Source organism: Gossypium hirsutum, chromosome A09 (assembly GCF_007990345.1).
Source record: "Gossypium hirsutum isolate 1008001.06 chromosome A09, Gossypium_hirsutum_v2.1, whole genome shotgun sequence".
In the NCBI taxonomy this organism is placed as follows: Eukaryota; Viridiplantae; Streptophyta; class Magnoliopsida; order Malvales; family Malvaceae; genus Gossypium; species Gossypium hirsutum.
In genome coordinates this window covers 64053169-64073921 of record NC_053432.1, presented here as the reverse complement: position 1 = coordinate 64073921, position 20753 = coordinate 64053169, and the positions used below count along the sequence as shown (strand labels likewise).

At 31.6% G+C, this 20753-nt stretch overlaps 2 protein-coding genes across 2 annotated transcripts; both read right to left on the bottom strand.

The window, feature by feature from the left end:
• Nucleotides 1-1311: 1311 nt before the first annotated feature.
• On the bottom strand, nucleotides 1312-1812 carry LOC107890034 (uncharacterized). Its single transcript, XM_016814551.1, has one exon. The coding sequence runs from the start codon at nucleotides 1810-1812 to the stop codon at nucleotides 1312-1314; it is 501 nt and encodes a 166-aa protein (XP_016670040.1).
• Nucleotides 1813-6328: 4516 nt separating this feature from the next.
• LOC107891622 (dehydrodolichyl diphosphate synthase 2) lies at nucleotides 6329-8024 on the bottom strand. Its single transcript, XM_016816465.2, has 3 exons — nucleotides 7411-8024; nucleotides 7231-7298; nucleotides 6329-6925 (listed from the first exon to the last, which is right to left on the bottom strand). Exons 1-3 carry the CDS (start codon nucleotides 7828-7830, stop codon nucleotides 6481-6483), a joined length of 933 nt encoding a protein of 310 aa, XP_016671954.2. The 5' UTR covers nucleotides 7831-8024; the 3' UTR covers nucleotides 6329-6480.
• Nucleotides 8025-20753: the final 12729 nt, after the last annotated feature.

Here is a 20753-nt window from a genome sequence, read left to right as displayed (position 1 = left end):
ATTCAAACAATAACAACATAATAGTATCAACATAATAGCAAAATGATAGCAAAAAAAGGAGAAAATAACAAGAAAATAGCATTAAAACAACAAAAAATTACATAAAATATTTATCTTAAAATTAAGTGAGGTTTTAGTTGAAATAATTAAGCTAAAATTTTAAATACAATGTTGACTTTAACGGTGGATGGTTAAAGCTCTTGTTAGACACTCGTTTGACATGGATTCAAACCATGTTATCCCCATCCCTTATCCTTAATATTGTATAAAAAAAAGTTTGAAATGCTAGTTACACATGCAATTTATAAATTAACACTCATACTACTAGTTAGGTTGACGAAAGCACCTAATTGATGTAACATTAATACTTTAAAGACTCCATTAGAATATTTTAAAGTTTGAGACTCATTTAAAATTAAATCAAACCTTGAGGACGTATGGTACAATTAACACAACTAATATTAATGTGTCATATCTATTATCCAATGGTTAATGTATTCGTTATTGTGTCATATTTCAATTATTTTCTGTCGAGATTGATCCAATATATAAGTTAATAAATTTAAAGTTAAAAATGAATCATGGTGTTAAATTATATAAAATATAGTGATAATTGACACAACATGACATCTTTAACTCAAACTAACATGAATAATTAGATTCGTCAAAATTTATATAAAATGAATTATTCTTATTTCAAAATTTATGTAAATTTATAAAACCTCAAATATGAAGAAGACACAAAAATAATAATAAATATAAACACAATACAAAAAAAAATTCTTCTATTTTTCTATGTATAATTACAAAGATAAGATGTAAGTAATTGAGATCTTTCCAACTTTATTTTCTTCCTTCACTTCTTCATATAAAACACACAAAAAAAAAATCATAACACCTTTCTTAACCATTTTTTTTAGTGAATTTGACTGATATTTATTAGCACTTTGCTCAAGGCGAAAAGACTGAGAAAAACACAGCAAAACAGTATCACGAAAAGACAATACAACCAAAAACCAAATAAATGAACAGCAACATGAAACCACAAAACAACAAAGAAAATAAAACAACTAGCAAAACAAACAAAGAAATAAAAGCACCTAGGGACAATCAAACCCAAAAATGAAAAAAAAAAACGCCCCAAGCCAAATAATCAGAAGCATTCTACCAAATATCAACCGACCATCTTCTTCAACCTCTGAGAAAACACTAGTAAAAAAGAAGAACGAAAGCTTTGAACCTGACCTGGAGATTCAGCGAACCTTCTCCATTATTCAAAGCGCATCAAGGGGGACTATGGTAATTCTGGTTCTAGTCCAAACGGTCCTTCATCGCCCTCGCCTCCACAGCATTGGGCACTCCATTTACCCAAACACCAAAACGCTGACTTCTCCAACCTTCCAGTGCCAACATGTGAGCCACTTCATTAGCCATACAAGGTACAAAACGGTATGTAACTTTATCAAACTGAGTTTCCAGAATATTGATGTAGTGTATAATCAACCTAATAATCGATTTATCCTTCTCCTTTTTCTTGATACTTTTGATAATCGTCAGGGAATCACCCTCCACAATCAGTCGCCGGAAGCCCATCGATCCCGCAAAAATTAATGCCCTTTCGCATGCCCTCGCTTCAGCCACAAAGGCATCAACAACATTAGCAAAAAGATAAGTTTCCGCCCCTATAATTTCTCCTGTTGAATCTCTGGCAAGAGCTGCTGTTATAGCAAGTCTAACTGGACTTTGAAAAGCCGCATCAACGTTTATCTTAATAACTTCAGTACCTGGGGGCCTCCAAATTTCTCTTGTCATAGATCTGGAAGACAGTCTATGATTCTTCTGAATAACTCTAAGCTCTTATTCATACCCTTTGATAAACCCCAACACTTCATGAAGAGAGAGCTTTACCCCTTCATGTGTCAGTTTATTTCTTCGATACCATAGACTCCATATTGAAAGCATAATGAAATGTTTTTGCTGTTCTTCTGTTGCAGAAAAAGTTTTAACAAAACGTTCCTTGCAACACATCAAATCTCCAAACAATAGAATCGTGATTTCTAAAGATGCCCATACACACTGTAGAATACCACAAGACCACATCAAGTGATTAGAGTCTTCCGGAGCAGCCTTACACAGCGGGCAGAAAATGTCAACACTCAGAGTTCTTTGCGCCAGATTGCAAAAATGAGGCAAAAAATTGTTACACAGCCTCCAAATGTGTATTTTAATTTGTTCTGGGATGTGCAAGGCCCACAAAGTCTTGTAAAAATCATTGTACTCATTAACATTAGTCGAGGTGTAAGTAGTATGCTGTAGGTGCTTTGTAGCTACAACCCGATACCCACTTTTCACTGTATATTCCCCCGAGCCTTCAAATTTCCAAACCAACAAGTCCTCCGAATTACTCCCAGTAGGAGGAATAGAAAAAATACGAGCTGCTATAGCACCATCAACTATAGTATGAATCAGCTCCTTATTCCAGGTACTAGTCTCATGTTCAATCAATTGATTCACAGATGTCCAATTAGGCACAATTTTTTGAACTGAAACTCTACTTTTTCCTCTTCCAAGCAACCAAGGGTCATCCCAAATGTTGATGTGAGCACCATTACCAACACGCCATAAAATCTCATTCGCAATCAACTCCCGAGCACTGCAAATACTTTTCCAGGTAAACGAGGGGTAAGATCCCACTTTTGCTTATAGTATATCTGTGAAAGAATAATAACGGACTTTTAAAACTTTGGCTAAAAAACAATTAGGCTAGGATAAAATACGCCAAACCTGCTTTGCAAGTAAAGCCTTAATAAACAAATATAAATCTTTAAAACCCATTCCACCAGCATTAATGTTGTCATAAAATAAAACACTTTAAATTTGAAATTAAGAGATATCATTTCTTTAGTAATTAGTGGTGATTGAATTAATAAGATATGATGCATTTTTAATGAGAGATATAAATTTAAATTTCAAAAATAATGTTATTAATAAAACTAATCATAAATTTCGAACATGTATAGAATAATATAAACAATACAAAAAAATATGTCCTTGGAGACAACTTTAAATGATGGTTATAGATTTTCCCTTTCAATTATTGATTCTTTTATGTTGTTTATAATAATTGATGTCCTTCAACCAATAGAAAAAATTGATGTCTAAATTTCGGAAAGAATAAGGAATCAAAATGCTAAGTCAACCTAATTTTGATTTCTAAATCGATGCACCCTACTGTCTTTGTCACTTTCTATGTTTACTAGTATTTTTTTTTTGTCTTTTTCTTTTTAAATTAGTCCATATAGCTAAGTCAATATACAAATAAAAATGCAATTAGTAAATTGTTTTTCTTAAATTTAATAAAATAATGTAAATATAAAATAAATATTTTAAATTTGATAATGGAATAAGTCTTAATTAGTGTTTATGGGCATCATTGGCCGCGAATTAGAATATGTGATAATTACGCACAAAACGTCTTATACAAGTTAAATTATTAAATATGGCTCATTTGACCCACTTGAATCAATTTGATTCGTGGAATCTATGGAAAAACTCATTTACTTGAAGCCTTGATGGTTCAGTAAAACTAGAGTTATTAAAGTAATTAATGTAAATCCTAAGGGATAAAGATGTATAGAGTTTAAATCCCTACTCTTTTCTTGTAAATAGGCATTAATCTGAGTCGTTGATATAATTCAATCTATACCATTGGATTTGAGAAGCTCAATCATAAATAGAGGCATTCCCCCTCATTTATATCATCCCATTTTTTGTATTCTTTCTAAAGTAATAGAATACTTTGAGAATATTTACTCAAACATTTGACGTGTTTTGTTTTATTGTGGCAATTTTTATTCTTTTGTTATTCTTCGTTTTGAGTTGTTTCCGCTTTATTTTCGGTGTTTTGAAGAATTCTTATCGAGAATTTTCACTTTGCGAGAGTTAAGTTAACTTAAGTGAATTTGAACCCAAAAAATCACATAAGACTACACGGATTACGAGAATAAAATTCCATCCCATGACACTAGTAACTAGTTAAGCAAACTCATATTATTTGTAATAATAATAATTGTATTAAGTGAAATGTATAACTAATACATTTACATTTCTCCAAAGAAATGTTTTAAATGCATATTTAAGAAAAATAAAATAATATATTTTTTAGGCACAATGATTTATTTAACTCTTCAACTTTAAAAAGAAAAATTATTTTAGTCTTTTATTTAATTTTTATTTTTTTTTAGCTTTTAAACTTACATTGTTTATCAAAACACTCAAAATGGATGGAAAAATTAACATCTGTTAACTTTGTTGATGTGGTATTCATGTTGCAATCAAGTATATGTCATATTAACAATTAATTCTTTTTTTGAAATAAAAATATAAAAAAATCTTTTTATAATTTATATTTTTTTTAAATTTAAAAAATTATTAATTACTGACATGGCATCCACGTGTATATCACCACATTAACAAAACTAACCGACATTAATTTTTCTATCTATTTTAAGTATTTAATGAACAGTACAAATTTAAAGACTTAAAAAAATTAAATAAAAAATTAAAATAACCCTTTTAAAAAATAAAAAATATAAATAAATCATTATGCCTATTTTTTAATATAATTAATTAACCAACATCATACAAAATCATATCGTGAATTCAATCTGGTAACCCGTGTCCAACAATAACCAAATCATTAATACAATTTGGGTATTCTACGTTCAACAGAAAAGGATTATCCCTCCGTTCAAAACAAAAGGATTAGTCCATCAAAACCCATATTAGTTAGACAATAGACAACTTTATTTTTTCACCGGTTGATAAGTGCGTAGATTGTAATTTATTTATGATATTTCTCTTTTTAAATTATGCTATTGAATTTTTTATTATATTTTATTTCCTATAAATTTAGAGAATCACTCAAACAATAAAATTTTAAAAATTATTTTTAGTAAGTTTACAGTTTAATATGATGTTGTAGTAGTATTTTAATCATAACTTGAGTTATAAAATTTTATTTTAGGCTTATAATATATTGTTTCGAAGGGAATTGAAAATTCTAATCGAATTTATTTCATTGCTCGAGCCTGAAAAATATTGATAATGTGTTTAAAAATTATTCAAAAGTTTAATGTGAAAATATGTCAAAAAGAATTTTTTTAAAAAAATCTATTTTGTTTAATTAAGGACACTTTTTTTTATTTTCTAAGTTAGGTTAGTGGCTACATATAGCCATGCATATATGAATTTCTAAACTTTTTTTCTAGTCAAAAGGATTTTGAGATTTTGATTCTGAAAGTTTGTGAGATCTAAATCGCCCTCCATCTTTTCTTTGGTCTTTACTATTTACATGTCTTTTATTTTAATTATAAATATTCAGGTTTGTTGAATATTTGTATCGTATTCAATTTTTTAAAATATTTACCTTGTCTATTAGAATAGTTGAATCTGTAATGATTTAATTGATTCTCATGCTTGTGACAAATAGCATGATCGAGTATAAGCTACTATGCAATTCATGTTATATGGATATATGATTTCATCTAAATGAACCCTGATTATGTGTGCATGTTGGTCAGAATTATTTTATTTTTTTTTTGAATAATTGAATTAGGATTTTTTTTCCTTCTTAATGCTATCAGTAAGCTAATCCTAAGTGCAAAGTTATAAGATTGTTTATTTATAACGGGAATATTTTTAACAAGCCTCCTCTAATTGAATAAGGTAATAAGAGATTGATTGTTAGGTGCAACATCGACAACTATAACTAATTGATTAAAGAGCACTAGAATTATCTTTGCATCAATGATCAAATTTACGAATCAGGGATTTTACCTCTAACCAAATTTTCATATCGGTTTTCTTATATTTTGATTTTAATTTTTAATTTCAAAACCTTCTTTTATTTTATTTTATTTTTTACTTTAACAACCACTTCAAACGTTGAATTTACAGAGATCAATGATATAGACTTAAAATGGGCGACATTTAGGTGACCCTTATTTCCAACATACTCTAATGCAAGTTGGATTTCTTTATTTAATTTTATCCCTTGATATACTGGTACATTGAGCACCATAATATTTTGTAGAAGATCAAAGGACCAAAGATTGAAAGGACCTTTCACCAAAAAAAACAAAAAAAAAAAAGAGATTGAAAGGACCATGTTTGGACATCAGCCTAATACATACAATATCTTGATCATGAAAATTCCCCAGCTGCTCAATCAACTAAATTATTCTGCTTGCCATTAATTATAGTCAAGAGCATGTACTATAATTTATGGTAAGTATTCTTTTTATAAGAGGTAGAAATTGCTTGGAGATTAAACCCGAAATTAATATCAACTTTCTGTGATTCAGTTGACTATCCTACACGAAAGATTTTACATATTTGTATAACATTTCTATATATGTATAGTAAGACTATATATCTTCAATTGCTAACACCATATATATATACTTTCTGATGAGCTGATCAATGTCTTCCGCCGTAGCGGCGCTGCCGCTGCTGGTACGAACTCAAAGCATCGACGAACTCGTCTTTCCTGAAATCGGGCCAGAGTTCTTGAGCAAAGAAGAGCTCAGTGTAAGCCAATTGCCACAACAAGAAGTTGCTGACCCTAAGTTCACCACTGGTTCTAATTAACAAATCAGGGTATGGGTGCTCCGTACAATTTGTTTCTAACTCTTGTTCGATTAGGCTTTCGTTGATGTCATCTAGTTGGATTTGGCCGTCTTTGGCTTTCTCGGCAATGCTCCGGCATGCTTGAACGACGTCGTATTTCCCACTGTAGCTGACGGCTACAATGAGTTGGAGCCTGGAGTTATGTTTTGTGGTCTCCTCAACTTCGTTGATCAACTTTTGCAGCGATGTGGGAAGCTTTGTTGAATCCCCTATTACAGATATTCGAATGCCTCCTCTGCTCCAATCAAAATAGGATATCAAATATAATTCTAGATACAAGAAATTGTTTTAATTTTTTTTTTTAAAAAAAAGTTAAAATAGAACAATTTAATCATTCATATACAAAAAAAAGAAAAAGAAAAAATCATATGAAACAAATTAGCACATAACAGTTTTTAATTAACAATTTAATTATATATTAATTATTTCTTAATTGAATTAATATTTAATTAATCTGGAAAAAATAGATGTAAAAATTAATTTGGAAGTATAAGCAGTAAAATAATTTGGTATAAAAATGAGAAGCGAAAGGGGAGTTACCTAGAAAGTGACTCCACTTCAGACTTCAACGCTCTCTCAAACAAACTCATCAAAAAATCAACCTCCACCTGCACTTCAACTACACCCCCAATTAATCATAGTATTCACTCCAAATTTAACCCTCTCTACATCTTTACCTTAATCAAAACCATAATATGAAGTTACAAGTACATAAATTACCTTGGGACGAATCCAGTTCTCGTAAGAGAAGGCGAAGACAGTCAGAACCTGGATCCCCCACTGGCAACATAGTTCGACCAGCTCCCTCAACGCCTTTACACCGGCTTCGTGTCCCGCTGATGTCGCCAATCCCCGCTGCCGAGCCCACCGCCCGTTCCCGTCCATTATCACCGCTACGTGCTTCGGCATCAACTCTCTGCTCAGCTCCGCCGGAAGCTCCACCACCTCCTCCGCCGGTATATCTCCCGCCACAGATAAGTCCGTGGTAGCTGCTTGTAGCTTATAATCATTTCGTTTGGGAAGAGAAGGAAAAAGGTCCGTTTGGTTCCAAGCGGTTTGTACTACTAAACCCGGTTTTGGTTTAATCTTGGGCGGAGTTAATGTATTCGCGGTAGGAATAGCGAAGCGCAAGGATAGCATTATCCTTCCTTAATAGTAACGTTCAAAATTTTCCGCTACTAACGTCTTTCTAACAAAAGAAGCGACGTTCAAGTTTCGAGTTTGGATGGTCTGTATACTGTATATAAAAACGAAGGATAAGCTAATGAGCTGAAGAGATGATAGGAAACGACACCGTTATAACACTACACGAACAAGATATATCGGGTCCTAAAATGTGGCTTTAAATTTTTTTTTTATTATCTTTTTTTATACATAAAATTGTTTATTATCACGTGTGGTTAAAATATTTTTATTGATTTATTTTGGTTTTCTTCAATTACGTAAGGTGCTTTAATTCTCAATTTCTCATAGGCCACTTAAATTTGTTTTTGGGTTTTTTTTTTCACAAAAGGGAAATGACATGGCCACAAATGATATCTTGGTTTTTTAAGAATTGGGAATTTTCTTTTTAAAAAACTGGTTCTTTTTAAGTTTTTTTCTGTACTTACAGTATGTTTTTAATTTTATTTATACATGTAATTTTAATTTTACAAGTGATTTTAGGGATGATTTTATTGTCGTCCTCTCTAGTTTGGTAAATGTTCGATTCTTTTGTCGATTTTTTTCACTGCTTTGGCTGATTTTCTTATCATATTAAGTGATTGCAATCACTCCAGATATGTTGTACTTGAGTTGTGATAAAACTAATTGTCAACGTGTTATAATATTCTATTATGCTAAGGCTAAACCTTTTTATATTGTGTTGATGGAGTTTCTCCTTTATCATTTATGACAGAGTATTTATTATTGTCTTTTTTGAATTGTATGATTCTATTTATTAAATAACTTAATGAATTTATCTTTTAAAAAAATTATATTTAAAATTTTCAATTGAAATTAACCCTAAATTTAATCTTTATTTTAAATTTTGTTAAATTTATCCAATAAAAATGTTGTGTGAATTGATGTATAAGAATAATTAAAAAAATAAAAGCGATATGAAGTTAAAAATAAAAAATGTTGAAACGAGAATAGTAAGGGAGGAGAGTAAAGAGAAAAGAATAGAAATAAGTAATGGTGTTGTGAAAATCGATGAAGTTAAGAACCGAAAAGGAATAAAGGAATAAACTGATTTTACATAAAACCCCCCCAAAAAATGGAAAGAAATATTCAACCCCTTTAAATTCTATAAATATATAAGAAATTGATTATTCTAATTTCCGCACGGCTCTAGAAGTATCTTCTGAAAAATCATTGTCGCTTTTGCAGTTTGTTTGTAATGTTATGCAGTTGAATTAAATACATACAAAATCTTGCAATCTTTCTTCTCTTCGAAATTTCATTTCATTTACTTTATTTTAAATTATTGTCTTCTAATATGAAAGATACCGAAACTCAATTATTTTTGTTTAAAATGATAAGGTTGATACAAGAAAGAGAATATGAGAAACTAAACTGATAAATGATTATTTTGCAATCTGTATTATTCATTCTTGATATCTTAAGGTATAGGACCTCAACTGTTATTAACCAAATATTAACAGCCTACTAACAAATTCAACTGCCTAACTGACTTGCACCTATACTCTAACGTAAAGGAATTCAAATAGGTAATTTAAATTTATATATTTAATTATTAATCCAAGTTGTTTTATTTTTATTTTAATTATAAATTATTGGAGTGTATACTTGTATAATGTTTTTTAACTCAACCAAAACTAAAATATAAAAACAACCATCTAATTTTTAATAATGAACATATACCCACATATTGATATTATTATTCGAAATTTTTGGTTAAGACTGCATTATATGTTTTTATAAGAGTTAAAATGTAATTTTATAGATATATTAAAAAAACTAAATAAGAAAAGTTATTATTTTTTGGGTCAAATTATAATTTTACAATTGATTTATTTTAAATTTTATAAACTTCCAGAGACTAAAAGTATAATTTTTTTTATTTTAGAGAGTCGGAACCCTTGCCTCCTCCTAATCACGATGTCAACATCTATTTTGGATTAAAGGTTTATTTATATTCTATTATCACTTTGATATTTTAAAGTTTATTTTATTTCATTTTGATCCTAAAGTTACAAATCATTATACATGTTAATCCTTCTATTTGTGCCATTATTAAAAACAATTTTTGGTTATGATATCAAGTTATAATAATACACAATGTAGATTCAAATTCAATTAAAAAGATATGCATTTGTTGAGTAATTTTATCTCGTATCTTATTAATGAGAACATTATGATATTAATTTATACATATTATTAATGTTCACAACATGACTTCACTGTTTATGACTTGACCCCATTATTCCTAGGACTGACATTCTAAGCGGACTTCAGGCATGCCAGACACGTGTTTCACTCTGGGTTGCTTACCAGATCATGTGGTCTCCCTTCTGCGAGCTCCTTTGAGTATATGCGAACTAAAACCGCGACCTTCCCTTGGTTTGTGCGAGCTCTCCTTGCGAGCTAGGTCTGCGAGCCCCCCTTGCTATCCACTCACGGTTTGCCTCACACTTAATCGTCTAGTGGGATCTATCCAAGTCACAGGTAGGCGACCCGGATCCTACCTGGGATTTGGGCTAGTGATCACTTATGTATAATAGCATTATACCAACAAGTGATAGGATATAATGGTAAGGCACATTGCACTCCCAAGGGAAGGATCTAGGTTTGAACTTTGGATACGACATTGTCGAGAGGGATAGCTACGAACTCTAAACATAGACCGTAAAACAGACATGAATAATAAAGCATTATTACACTCTTTTTTCTATTCTTTCTTAAATTTAACAATTTGCTATCTTATGTATTTTTTAATAAAAATTACATTGCTATATATTTTTTTTATTTTTTAACAATTTACCCATAATGTATCTTTCTTACTTTTCATTCAGTGTTGCTTAATAATATTATTAGATTGTCTCTCCATTTTCATCATGTACTAGTATAATTGCCCCACTTGCGTGGGAAATTTATTACAAAATTTATTGTTTAATTTTATAAATGATAATAATGCTAAAAAGATTATAAAAAATTAATAAAAATATATATGAAAATATTTTCAAGTTATAATATTTTTAAATTGTGAATATATTTTTAAATTATTAAATTAATAAATTATTTTTCAATTATTATCATTATAAATAATTAAAAATTTTATTCAAACATAATATTTTATTATTCCAAGAGAATATAACTTACTTTTGTCTAAATTTAGTAATAAAATAAATTAATTAATTCAAGGTATGGACGTAATTGAACATGCTAAATGCTTCAAATAGTGACTTAATTGCATAAAAAATTGAGGGACTGAATTCGGAATAAGCCCATTATCCATTTCCCTAAAGGAATGCATTATTAGTGTGTTTCTGTTTTGGTTACCTATGTTTAAAATTTTCTATTTTAGTCATTAACGTTATCAAATTTTAATATTTTGGTCACTCTTCCCTTAAATCACTAATAGTGGCTTTTTTTTCATTGACATAATAACAAATTTAGCCGTCCAATGTTTATAGTTTTTTTTATCAATTTAATCCTAAGTCTAAAAACTCACAAATTTAACATTCAACTTTACACATTATGTCAATTTTGAATAATAAAAATTTTAAAACTTTGAAAAGATTATTTAAAAGTTCATTTTTAATAAAAATACATAATATTTTATAAAAATATAAGCAAATGAACATTCATTTTCTCTCTTTCTTTACATGAAATTTATTTATTCAATAATTTTATAAATAAAATATATATATTTAAAAACCAACAATTAAGACTGAACTAGGTTGAAACTTTCAATTTTTTTTAGTTTATTTTATAAATAATAAATTTTATTATAAGTCTAGCCTTTCTCATTAGTCCTCATCAAATTTGCCAAGCATTGGGCATTGCCTTCGGCCACAACCATTGGTGCCAATAACCCTTACTTTGATCTCTTTTATTTTTACATCTTCCATCATTACACCATCGAACTATGAATTGGTTGTAGAGCTATTGAAATGGCCATCCACTTACTGGATTTCTAAGACCTCATCCTCACCCATATATTCTCAAATCATTCTCGCCCACAAGCATAACTTTAAACACAACAAATTCATTTTGCGCAACAACCTAAAGATATCAATTTTCACCAATTTTCAACTTCAAATTGTAATTTTTTACCCAACTTGAACATGTAATTGGTTGCTAAAGTCAAAAAAAAAAAGAGAAAAATTCAATCTGTTTTAAGTACTCTTTATGGGTTTCCCTCTTTAAATTATTTTATTTATAAGATTAATGTTTTATTTATAAAATTATTATTTTAAAAAATAATTTTATGTTAAAAATGAGAAAATAAATATTTATTTATTTATAAATATGGTTATAATTTTGTATGTATTTTTTTTTACAAAATCTTATATACTTTTATCAAAAAAATAAAGTTTTAATTTTTTTTTATTTTTAAAGTTTTTTAATTTTAATTTTTAAGAATTTAGACTAAATTGACATAATGTGTAAAGTTGATAGTTAAATTTGTTGAATTATTTAGATTTAGGACTAAATTGATATAATTTGTAAACATTGCAGGGCTAAATTTTTATTCTGCATGTAAAAAGGTCATTGTTAGGTAATTGAACATCCTAATAATTGGGTGAGTAATTTTACAAATTTTCCTTCCCTAGATCCCTATCATATTTCCTCCTTGACAGGTTTCATTATGCCAATGTTAGGGTTTCATTGAGCCAATGCTCATGGACACGCTTTTCATATATAGAAATAATGTATTTTTTAATGAAATAATATTATTTACCAAAATAAATTGTGTACTCATTGGTAGAAATAAAAACCTCTATTAAATTGATCCAGTAAAAGTAGTGTCTAGGCATTATTAAGTATATTTAAGTAATGTAGTACTATTAATTATGTAACTGTATATTTAAGTATATTAAATTACAATACAAAATATTGATAAAATATATTTAAGCATATTAAACTATAGTCCAAAATATTAAATGAACCCCCCAACGTACAATGGATTAGAAATATTTGTTAATTAAAAAACAAAAATATAATAATTGGAATATCAAATACACAATAAATAATTTTCTATTTTTTTAAAAAAACACTTGATGATTTTTTAGAATAAAAATATACCCACAGTACAAAAAAGTGTACAATAAAAAAAAACCACTTGTAAAAAAGGACATGCTAACAAAAAAAGTATTAATAATGATTTAAAAAATATTTTAAAAACAACGAAAGAGAAGAAGATAAAAACATATACATGTCAGCTATAGAATTGCACCAAAACTAATTATTTCTAAAATTGAGTTAAAAATTTGCTTTATAATATACTACTTTTTTATTCCGTACAATTCATGAGTTATTCGTGTGTATAATAACATTGTTATCATTTACATAATGACATTAATTAAAAATATTGGTGAAACAATATTTGAATTTTTTTATTTTTTTATTTATTACTAAAAATATATGAAATTGTTTTTTATTTTATAAAATTATGTTAATAATATGTTAGAGATATTAATAATGAATAGTAAAAATATTAATAGTACTTTTAAAATTAAACAAAAAATTTTAAAAAAAATGTTTTGACAAACTTATTTTTTAAAAATGGTAATAGAATTATAAGATTATAAAATAGATAAACTATAACATGCTATTCAATTAATTTTTAACAAACTCAATGCTGATATTCTTATCTTTCCTTACCTGTTTAATAGTAAAGATGTAGCACGTTTGAAATTACTTTCTTAACTGAAAAATAATATTATAACTTAACGTTCAATGTTTAATTTATCGGCAACATTAAAAATGGGGAGGCTTAATTCTAACAACGGCATAAACAATTTATACAGTTTGTCACTAGTATTAGAATGAATTAAATAAATTATGAATTTAACTATTCTAATTGATAAGGCAACCGTTCTAAGCTATTAAATATCAACCAAATATTTTTTTGTGGAAAAACAAGCCAAATTAAAAGAAAAACAAAGCCTAAATCTACGTCTTTACTCAATAGTTGTTCCTAAGTTTTGCTCGAATTCTTCATTTAAATCTTGAGATGGATCTCACACATGAGAGTTGGTATACTGTCTTGCCCAACAAACAGAAATATTGATGGTTTCTGCTAAACTCTATGTTAAACCTTGAAAGACAAATAGGTTCCTATTCTTCCATATACGCCATGCTACTAGCCCAAAAAGGTGGGCCTGGAAGCTTTAGCCCATGTCAGCCACTCGTGATGTCTTAAATTTTCTTCCACCTATTCAAAAATATTACTTGAAAAGAATTGGGTTTGCCAATTTAGAGGGACAATGTTTAACCAAACTTCTTTAGTTGTCGGGCAGTCTTTGAGAATGTGTAGAACGTCATCTGTGTTATGTTGACAGACCGGGCAAGAGGTGTTGTGGCTGAGCCCTCTTCGTGCTCTTTCTAAATTGGTTAGCAACCGTTGTTTGCAAACTAGCCATAGGAGAACTGAATACGTTGGGGAGTTGGCTATTTCCAAATTTCCTTCAACCTAGTGTCTCTAGTATTCCATGAATTTTTTGTTATCATTTGGTATGCATTTTATCGAGAATTTTTCAGTAGAGGCAGGCATCCATCTAATTTTACTAGGCCCTGCTAAATGATGTAGGGGAGGTATGTCTATAATTTTTTGTACTATTTCGTCTACTAAGTTTCCTCTAAATGCTTCTAGGTTCTAGACCCCTTTCGTTGTTATCGTGTCTTTGAGCAAACAATCATTTGTTGGTCTATTTGGATTTTGAACATGTTTGATCAGTGGCCCAACTGTAGGAATCCAGTTGTCTTTCCAATAGCAAACTTTCGTTTTAGCTTTAATCGACCAGCATAGGTTGTCTTTTAATATAGGCCAAACCTTCTCAATTGCTTTCCATAGTGCAGAACTATTTTTTTTTCCTAGACTCTCTGGAATTACCTCTTTCATTCCATATTTTGAACGTAACACACGCATCCATACCAACTAAATATTTAACAAACTTGAATAATTGTACATAAAACAGAAGATGTGTGAGACTAAATTACCTAAAAATGTCCATTTCCAAGCATATTTACGAAAATAGGCCAATTATACAATTATTTACCGAAAAGGGCCATTTTTTTTGCAAAATGCGCCTGCGTGGCCACGTTAAAGGGGAAATTTCCAGCAAAGTGTGCCCCTGGGGGAGCTTTTTTGTCACGTTAGCAAAACGCGCGTTTTGCTGACATGGCAAAAAAACTCCCCTAGGGCTGCGCTTTACTGGCAATTTTTCAACCCAATGGCTAATTTTTTTTTACCGTTGGGAGGGATCCAACGGTAAATATATATGTATGTATATATAAAATCCCCCTCCTATTATTTCACACATAATTTCTTCACAATTTAGCAAAAAATCTTTACAATTTCTCCTTGAAGCTCTCAAATTTCTCATTAAATTTCTCAAAACTATTTATAATTAGTTATTTACTTTAATTTTTTTCTAAATTAGTATTATTTTTTTATAATTTCAAAAATATTTGATCGTGTTAGCAATGGCCGGGGAATTAATTCGTCTCGATCATAAACATATCTCCGTTGAACAAATGAAAATGGTAACGGCTTATTTTAAAATTTGAATATTATTTAATTTTTTTCATTTATGTAATTTTATTTAATTTGTATTTTATAATTTTTTATAACAGTTTATAGATTGAGTGTTACAATATTATATTCGTAATATGTCTGGTCCACCATCACCGTTGATAGAAAACTACTTGAGGGAAACGGTTTTTTAGCACGCAACCACTATAGGTCGAGGATGCAAGTTGAACTTGAAACTCATTAGCGCGTTAATAGAGAGATGGAGACCGGAGACGCACACATTCCACATTCCATGCGGAGAGTGTACTATCACATTGGAGGACGTCCAGTTACAATTAGGATTACCGGTGGATAGGGTCGTACTCACCGGGTCCGTTCAATCTGCTGATTAGGGAGCCATATGCTACAATCTTTTGGGTGCGATTTCGAATAATATTTACGGAGGTCGGATCGAAATGGGCTAATTACGAGACACATTCCCGAAGCTAGGGAATAATTTGAATAAAGTAGGAAGAATATGATATGCTCGAGCATACATCCTTGAGATGATTGGAGGTTATTTGATGTCAGACTTGTCACGAAACCTCGTACATCTAAGGTGGTTGCTGAAACTCGTTGATTTTAGAGTAGCTGGTGAACTTAGTTGGGGGTCTGCCGTGTTGGCAACATTGTATAGAAAGATGTGCGGGGCGACGCCACCAAATAAAGCCAAAATTAGAGGTTGCCTATCACTATTACAATCATGAACTCGAATTTGGTTTCTATTTTTACGTCCTCGAGTGAACCACCCATATATATTCTCACTCATAACGAGGTAAATTTTTTATTTGATTTTACAATTATTCTATAGATTTAAAATAAAATTGTATGCTGAAAATTTATTTAATTAGGTGGAACCATCCGGCAAGTTATGTTAGAATACCTACCGCTCTTGAAGATATACTACTTCTATTAGACCAACGGTCGGAAACGCAAGTAAGTATTAAATAAAATATATATACATAAAATAGTTGTTTCATATTTAATATTTAGTATTTAGTATTATGTATATAAATAATATTTTTATCCCATTCATATAGTTTCAATGGACACCATACGATGATTCGGTAATACGGGTTGTAATTCCGAAAGAATTCTTTTAAAATCCGAACATTTGGCATGTTAAAGTCCTATTGATCAACTATGCTACTGTCGAGATGCACCAGACGGCTAGAGTGTTGCGACAATTTAAACTCCGACAATCAATTCTTGAGGAACCTGAGGTGCTCAAAGACCAGCACAGAATCAACTTATAGCAAACGAATACAAATTAGCTAGTGTTCTGGTCAGAATATATCAAAATTTGGGAAAACTGATATGATTATATACCTGATTGTGAACCGATCACCATCCTAGAGTTAGCATGCACCCCTGATTACATGCCATGGTTTAAGCTCCATGGCAAGCCATATTTGCTGTTAGAAGAGTAAAGGCGTCGGCAAATCAGCGTGGAAAAGAAACGACGGGGCCCTTTAAATCCAAGAAGAATGGATGATGGCATAGGCCTATCAACAGTGCCCAAACAATCATTAGGCCCATCAACAGGGCCTAAACAATCACCTGGCCCATCAATAGTGCCCTACAATCATCGGGCCTAATGCCTCAACTGACGACACCTACATCACAGCCCCTTCAGATTATGCTAGGTGCGTATCCTAGCCCTTATATGTATCCTAACCCTTATATGTTTCCTTTTTTCAGTCTTATGCCAAGTTGGAATGCATGGCCCGGTGCAACTCCTTTCCCGATGACTCCGACTCAACCGATGATATATAGGCCATCGTCGCCGTAGAGATTGCACGAGGTATTGTCGACGAGCTCATCTCATTACCATTCTCTATCGCCTTATGGGATTCAAACACCTCCACCGTGGGTGATACCAACACATCCACATTCTTTATTCTACCAAGGTGGGTCATCTTCCCAACACCCACAACCTTCACCGAAGCAACCAATAAGGAATCCAACGCGTAATCGTCGTCCACCCCCATGTGGCACTGATTCCGACCGGTATATACATTGATTTTTTTAACATATTTGTAGAAACTGTTTCTATATTGTTTCATTTAATAAAAAAGAAGTTGTTTTTTATATTTTAATAGTAAATTAATTTTATATTTTTAATAAAATATAAATTCTTTTGAATAAGGCGGAATAGAAATAATGAACATCGTTTCATAACAGCAATTATCAACTATTTTTATTTGGACATGATCGAATTGTATGACTTGGGTTTCTACACCATCCACACAACTTTTATTGGTTCGTTTTTTCCCGGATATCCATATTATTATGTATTCTACTCGAGCAAGGTCGACCTTTTGGTTTGCGACGTAATTCTCTATCCGGTAACAACTTAAACGGAGCAAGCGATACAGATGACCACTTACGTTCATCTGGGACCGGTGGGAATACGTGTCTCTACATATTGTACATGTATTTTATTTTGTACACTTCGTTGACATATCTCATGGAATCCAAACGGAGATTCTGACAAGCTATAATTGCATAAGCACATGGATAATGAAGTGCGTCAAATGTCCCACAGTCGCAAGTTCTATTTCTCAGGTGTACACGATATTGCCCGCCGATAATACATTTGCTCAGTCTACCAAACTAAGTCATACGAAACCATAGGTTATCACAATTATGACATACAGTGTGCATCATGTTGGCCCACGTTTTTGCCTTGTTAATTTCTTGCAATACTTTTCGTAATCATACATGGCCTCCCTGTATTTGGCCTTTTAACTCGCTGCTCGCTTTAAAAATAGTGTCGCCAAACGAAAATATGTCTCTCGTACAACCGAGGTTATCGTCAAATGACACGTTCCTTTTAGAACAAAATTTATGCATTTAGGCAAGTTTGTGGTCATATGACCATATCGTAGGTAGTCGTCGTATGCTTGTGTCCACTGTTCGAAATGTATGTTATAGAGGTAGTCTGCGCCTTGATCGTTAACTAAACGCAAATTTCCCAACATCTCATGAAAACGGTCATTATTAATCTAGTACCCTGCCAATATAAGTTGATAGTGAAAATTATATATTAATATTCCATTCAGAATAAATTGAATATTACAACCGAAAGTATATTAATATAGATAAAATACCCATGTTGGTCACTTGCTTTCGTTCAGTCTTAGACCGATATTGCCCGTAGTAGTTGGACACAATGTGCCTTGGATAATACCGATGGTATGTGCGATCTCATAGGCTTCCATATCACTCAATTGTGGCTAGTATTCCAGTGCCTCGATCCGATATAACACAGATATCAAGTTGGGGGCATACATGCCTCCTTAACCTAGAAAGAAAGAAATCTCATCCATCAGCTGACTCCTCCGGTGTTATTGCAAACACAATTAGAAAGATTCTCCCACCGCTATCCTGTGCCACAACTAGCAATAGCGGATGGGTATATCTACCTTACATAAAGGTACCGTCAATTTGTACCAATGGCTTGCAATACACAAATGCGTCTTGATATTGTTTAAAGCTCCAGAACAAACGTTTGAACACTTGGCATCCACGGAGCAATCGGTCGTTGTAGTACACATGGACCGTTTCAAGGTTTGTTATGTAACTTGGGACATACCTCTCCAGCACCTGACACCACTGCTAAACCTCATTATATGAAGCGTCTCATCCACTATGCATCTTTTCCAACGCCTTTTACTTAGCTATCCAAGCCTTGCAGTAAGAGGAAGTGTATCTTAATTAGCTATGAATATTGGCAATTATGCATGACATAGAAGCCCTGGGATCCGCCTTTAACATTGGTAGTATTAAGCTAGCTATCATGCCTGAATCCATCTGAATCCATCTTGGGATGATTTTATGAAACACTTGTCAACGAAGTACGTTAAATAATGCAACATTAAGTAATAACATTATTATTCAAAACCCTAAACACTCAATGATACTATACCGGCAACACAGATATGTGAACCTTTATACTTTTTTATCTCCCATAAGTCTGTCTTTTTCCTAAAAGAAGTCATGATTTTCTATGAACATGTACCGTCTTGAACTGCACACTTGGCCTCGAACTTCTCGAATTTGGATTTAACCACATTGTAGCTAACCCCTTGATTGATGCTATATTATTTCAAAGTACCAAGAAAACTATCCTTACTGGAAAACTCCTTACCAACTTCTAAATCACCCGAATCTAATGTCGAACCTGTACAGTTACGCATTCTGTGTGGTAGATCTAGAAACTCCAACATATCATTTGTCAATATATCGACATTATGCATATAGTTGGGAAGGAGTACGCCCTAAATCGCGGATCTTCTTTTTCTTCTTCATCTGAACCCTATTCAACGTCTTCAGGTTAGGATAGAACAAGCTTTGGTTCAGAAAATAATGCAACTTCTGCACCATCGGGGCCGGGCTCTCGAGGTGGATCCACATCAGACTCATCTTCTAATCCACTATCATCTGCAACGTATGAGGTCTCCTTGCCAATGTTCGTTGTAGGGAGTACATCATCCCTTCTTGTGGACGTTTCGTAACGTCTCTAATCAGATGTGGATTGCCAACCATTAGAAGTTGATGCCATTCCCCAATACGTATTTCCAGCATCGAACATTGACCCACAATGTGCATATCCTATCCACTAACAGAGTGTCGTGCAAGAGTTGTGTTTTCCATACTGCCACCAAACACAGGTGCTTCCGTATTCTGCCTTTCACTAACAGAGTGTCAGCTATGGGTCGTGTATTCCTCTCGAACAGTAGTTGATGTTGAAGTCGCAAATATTTTATTTGGCGATGAAAATTGAACATATAAATCAAGATAGGGTGATCCACTAGCGAGATGAGTTTGCACCATCGCCTCAAAGCTACGAACAACTTTGATATCAAATGAGTCATATGTCACGGGATCAATCGAAGCACAAAATCGATACTTAATAAAAGAAACCCTACTTGGCGTCGTTCCGAAGATTTTGTGCCTAATTCTTTTACGAAATTCTGTAAAATCTATACTCTGGTTAAAAACCATTGGTGTTGTGTTTTCTGATAAAAAAACAACTCTGTTCTCGGTGTCACGGACCTCACCATCATAGTAAATAACAGCACTAATACATCCACTCATCTTTAATTTCTACTCTGCTTAGCCTCTCTAATTTTACTTGCTGTAACTTATGCATCCTGAGAATGAAATTTGCCTCGTTATAGCCTAAGGCCAATCATGAACTACTGTAGAAAAAGAGCGTCCACGTGAGAGCTTTTTTCAGAAATTTTGCTGACATTGCATCCTACTTGAAGCTTTAACACTACTTGTTTAGAAACATCTTCTCAAAATTATTTTT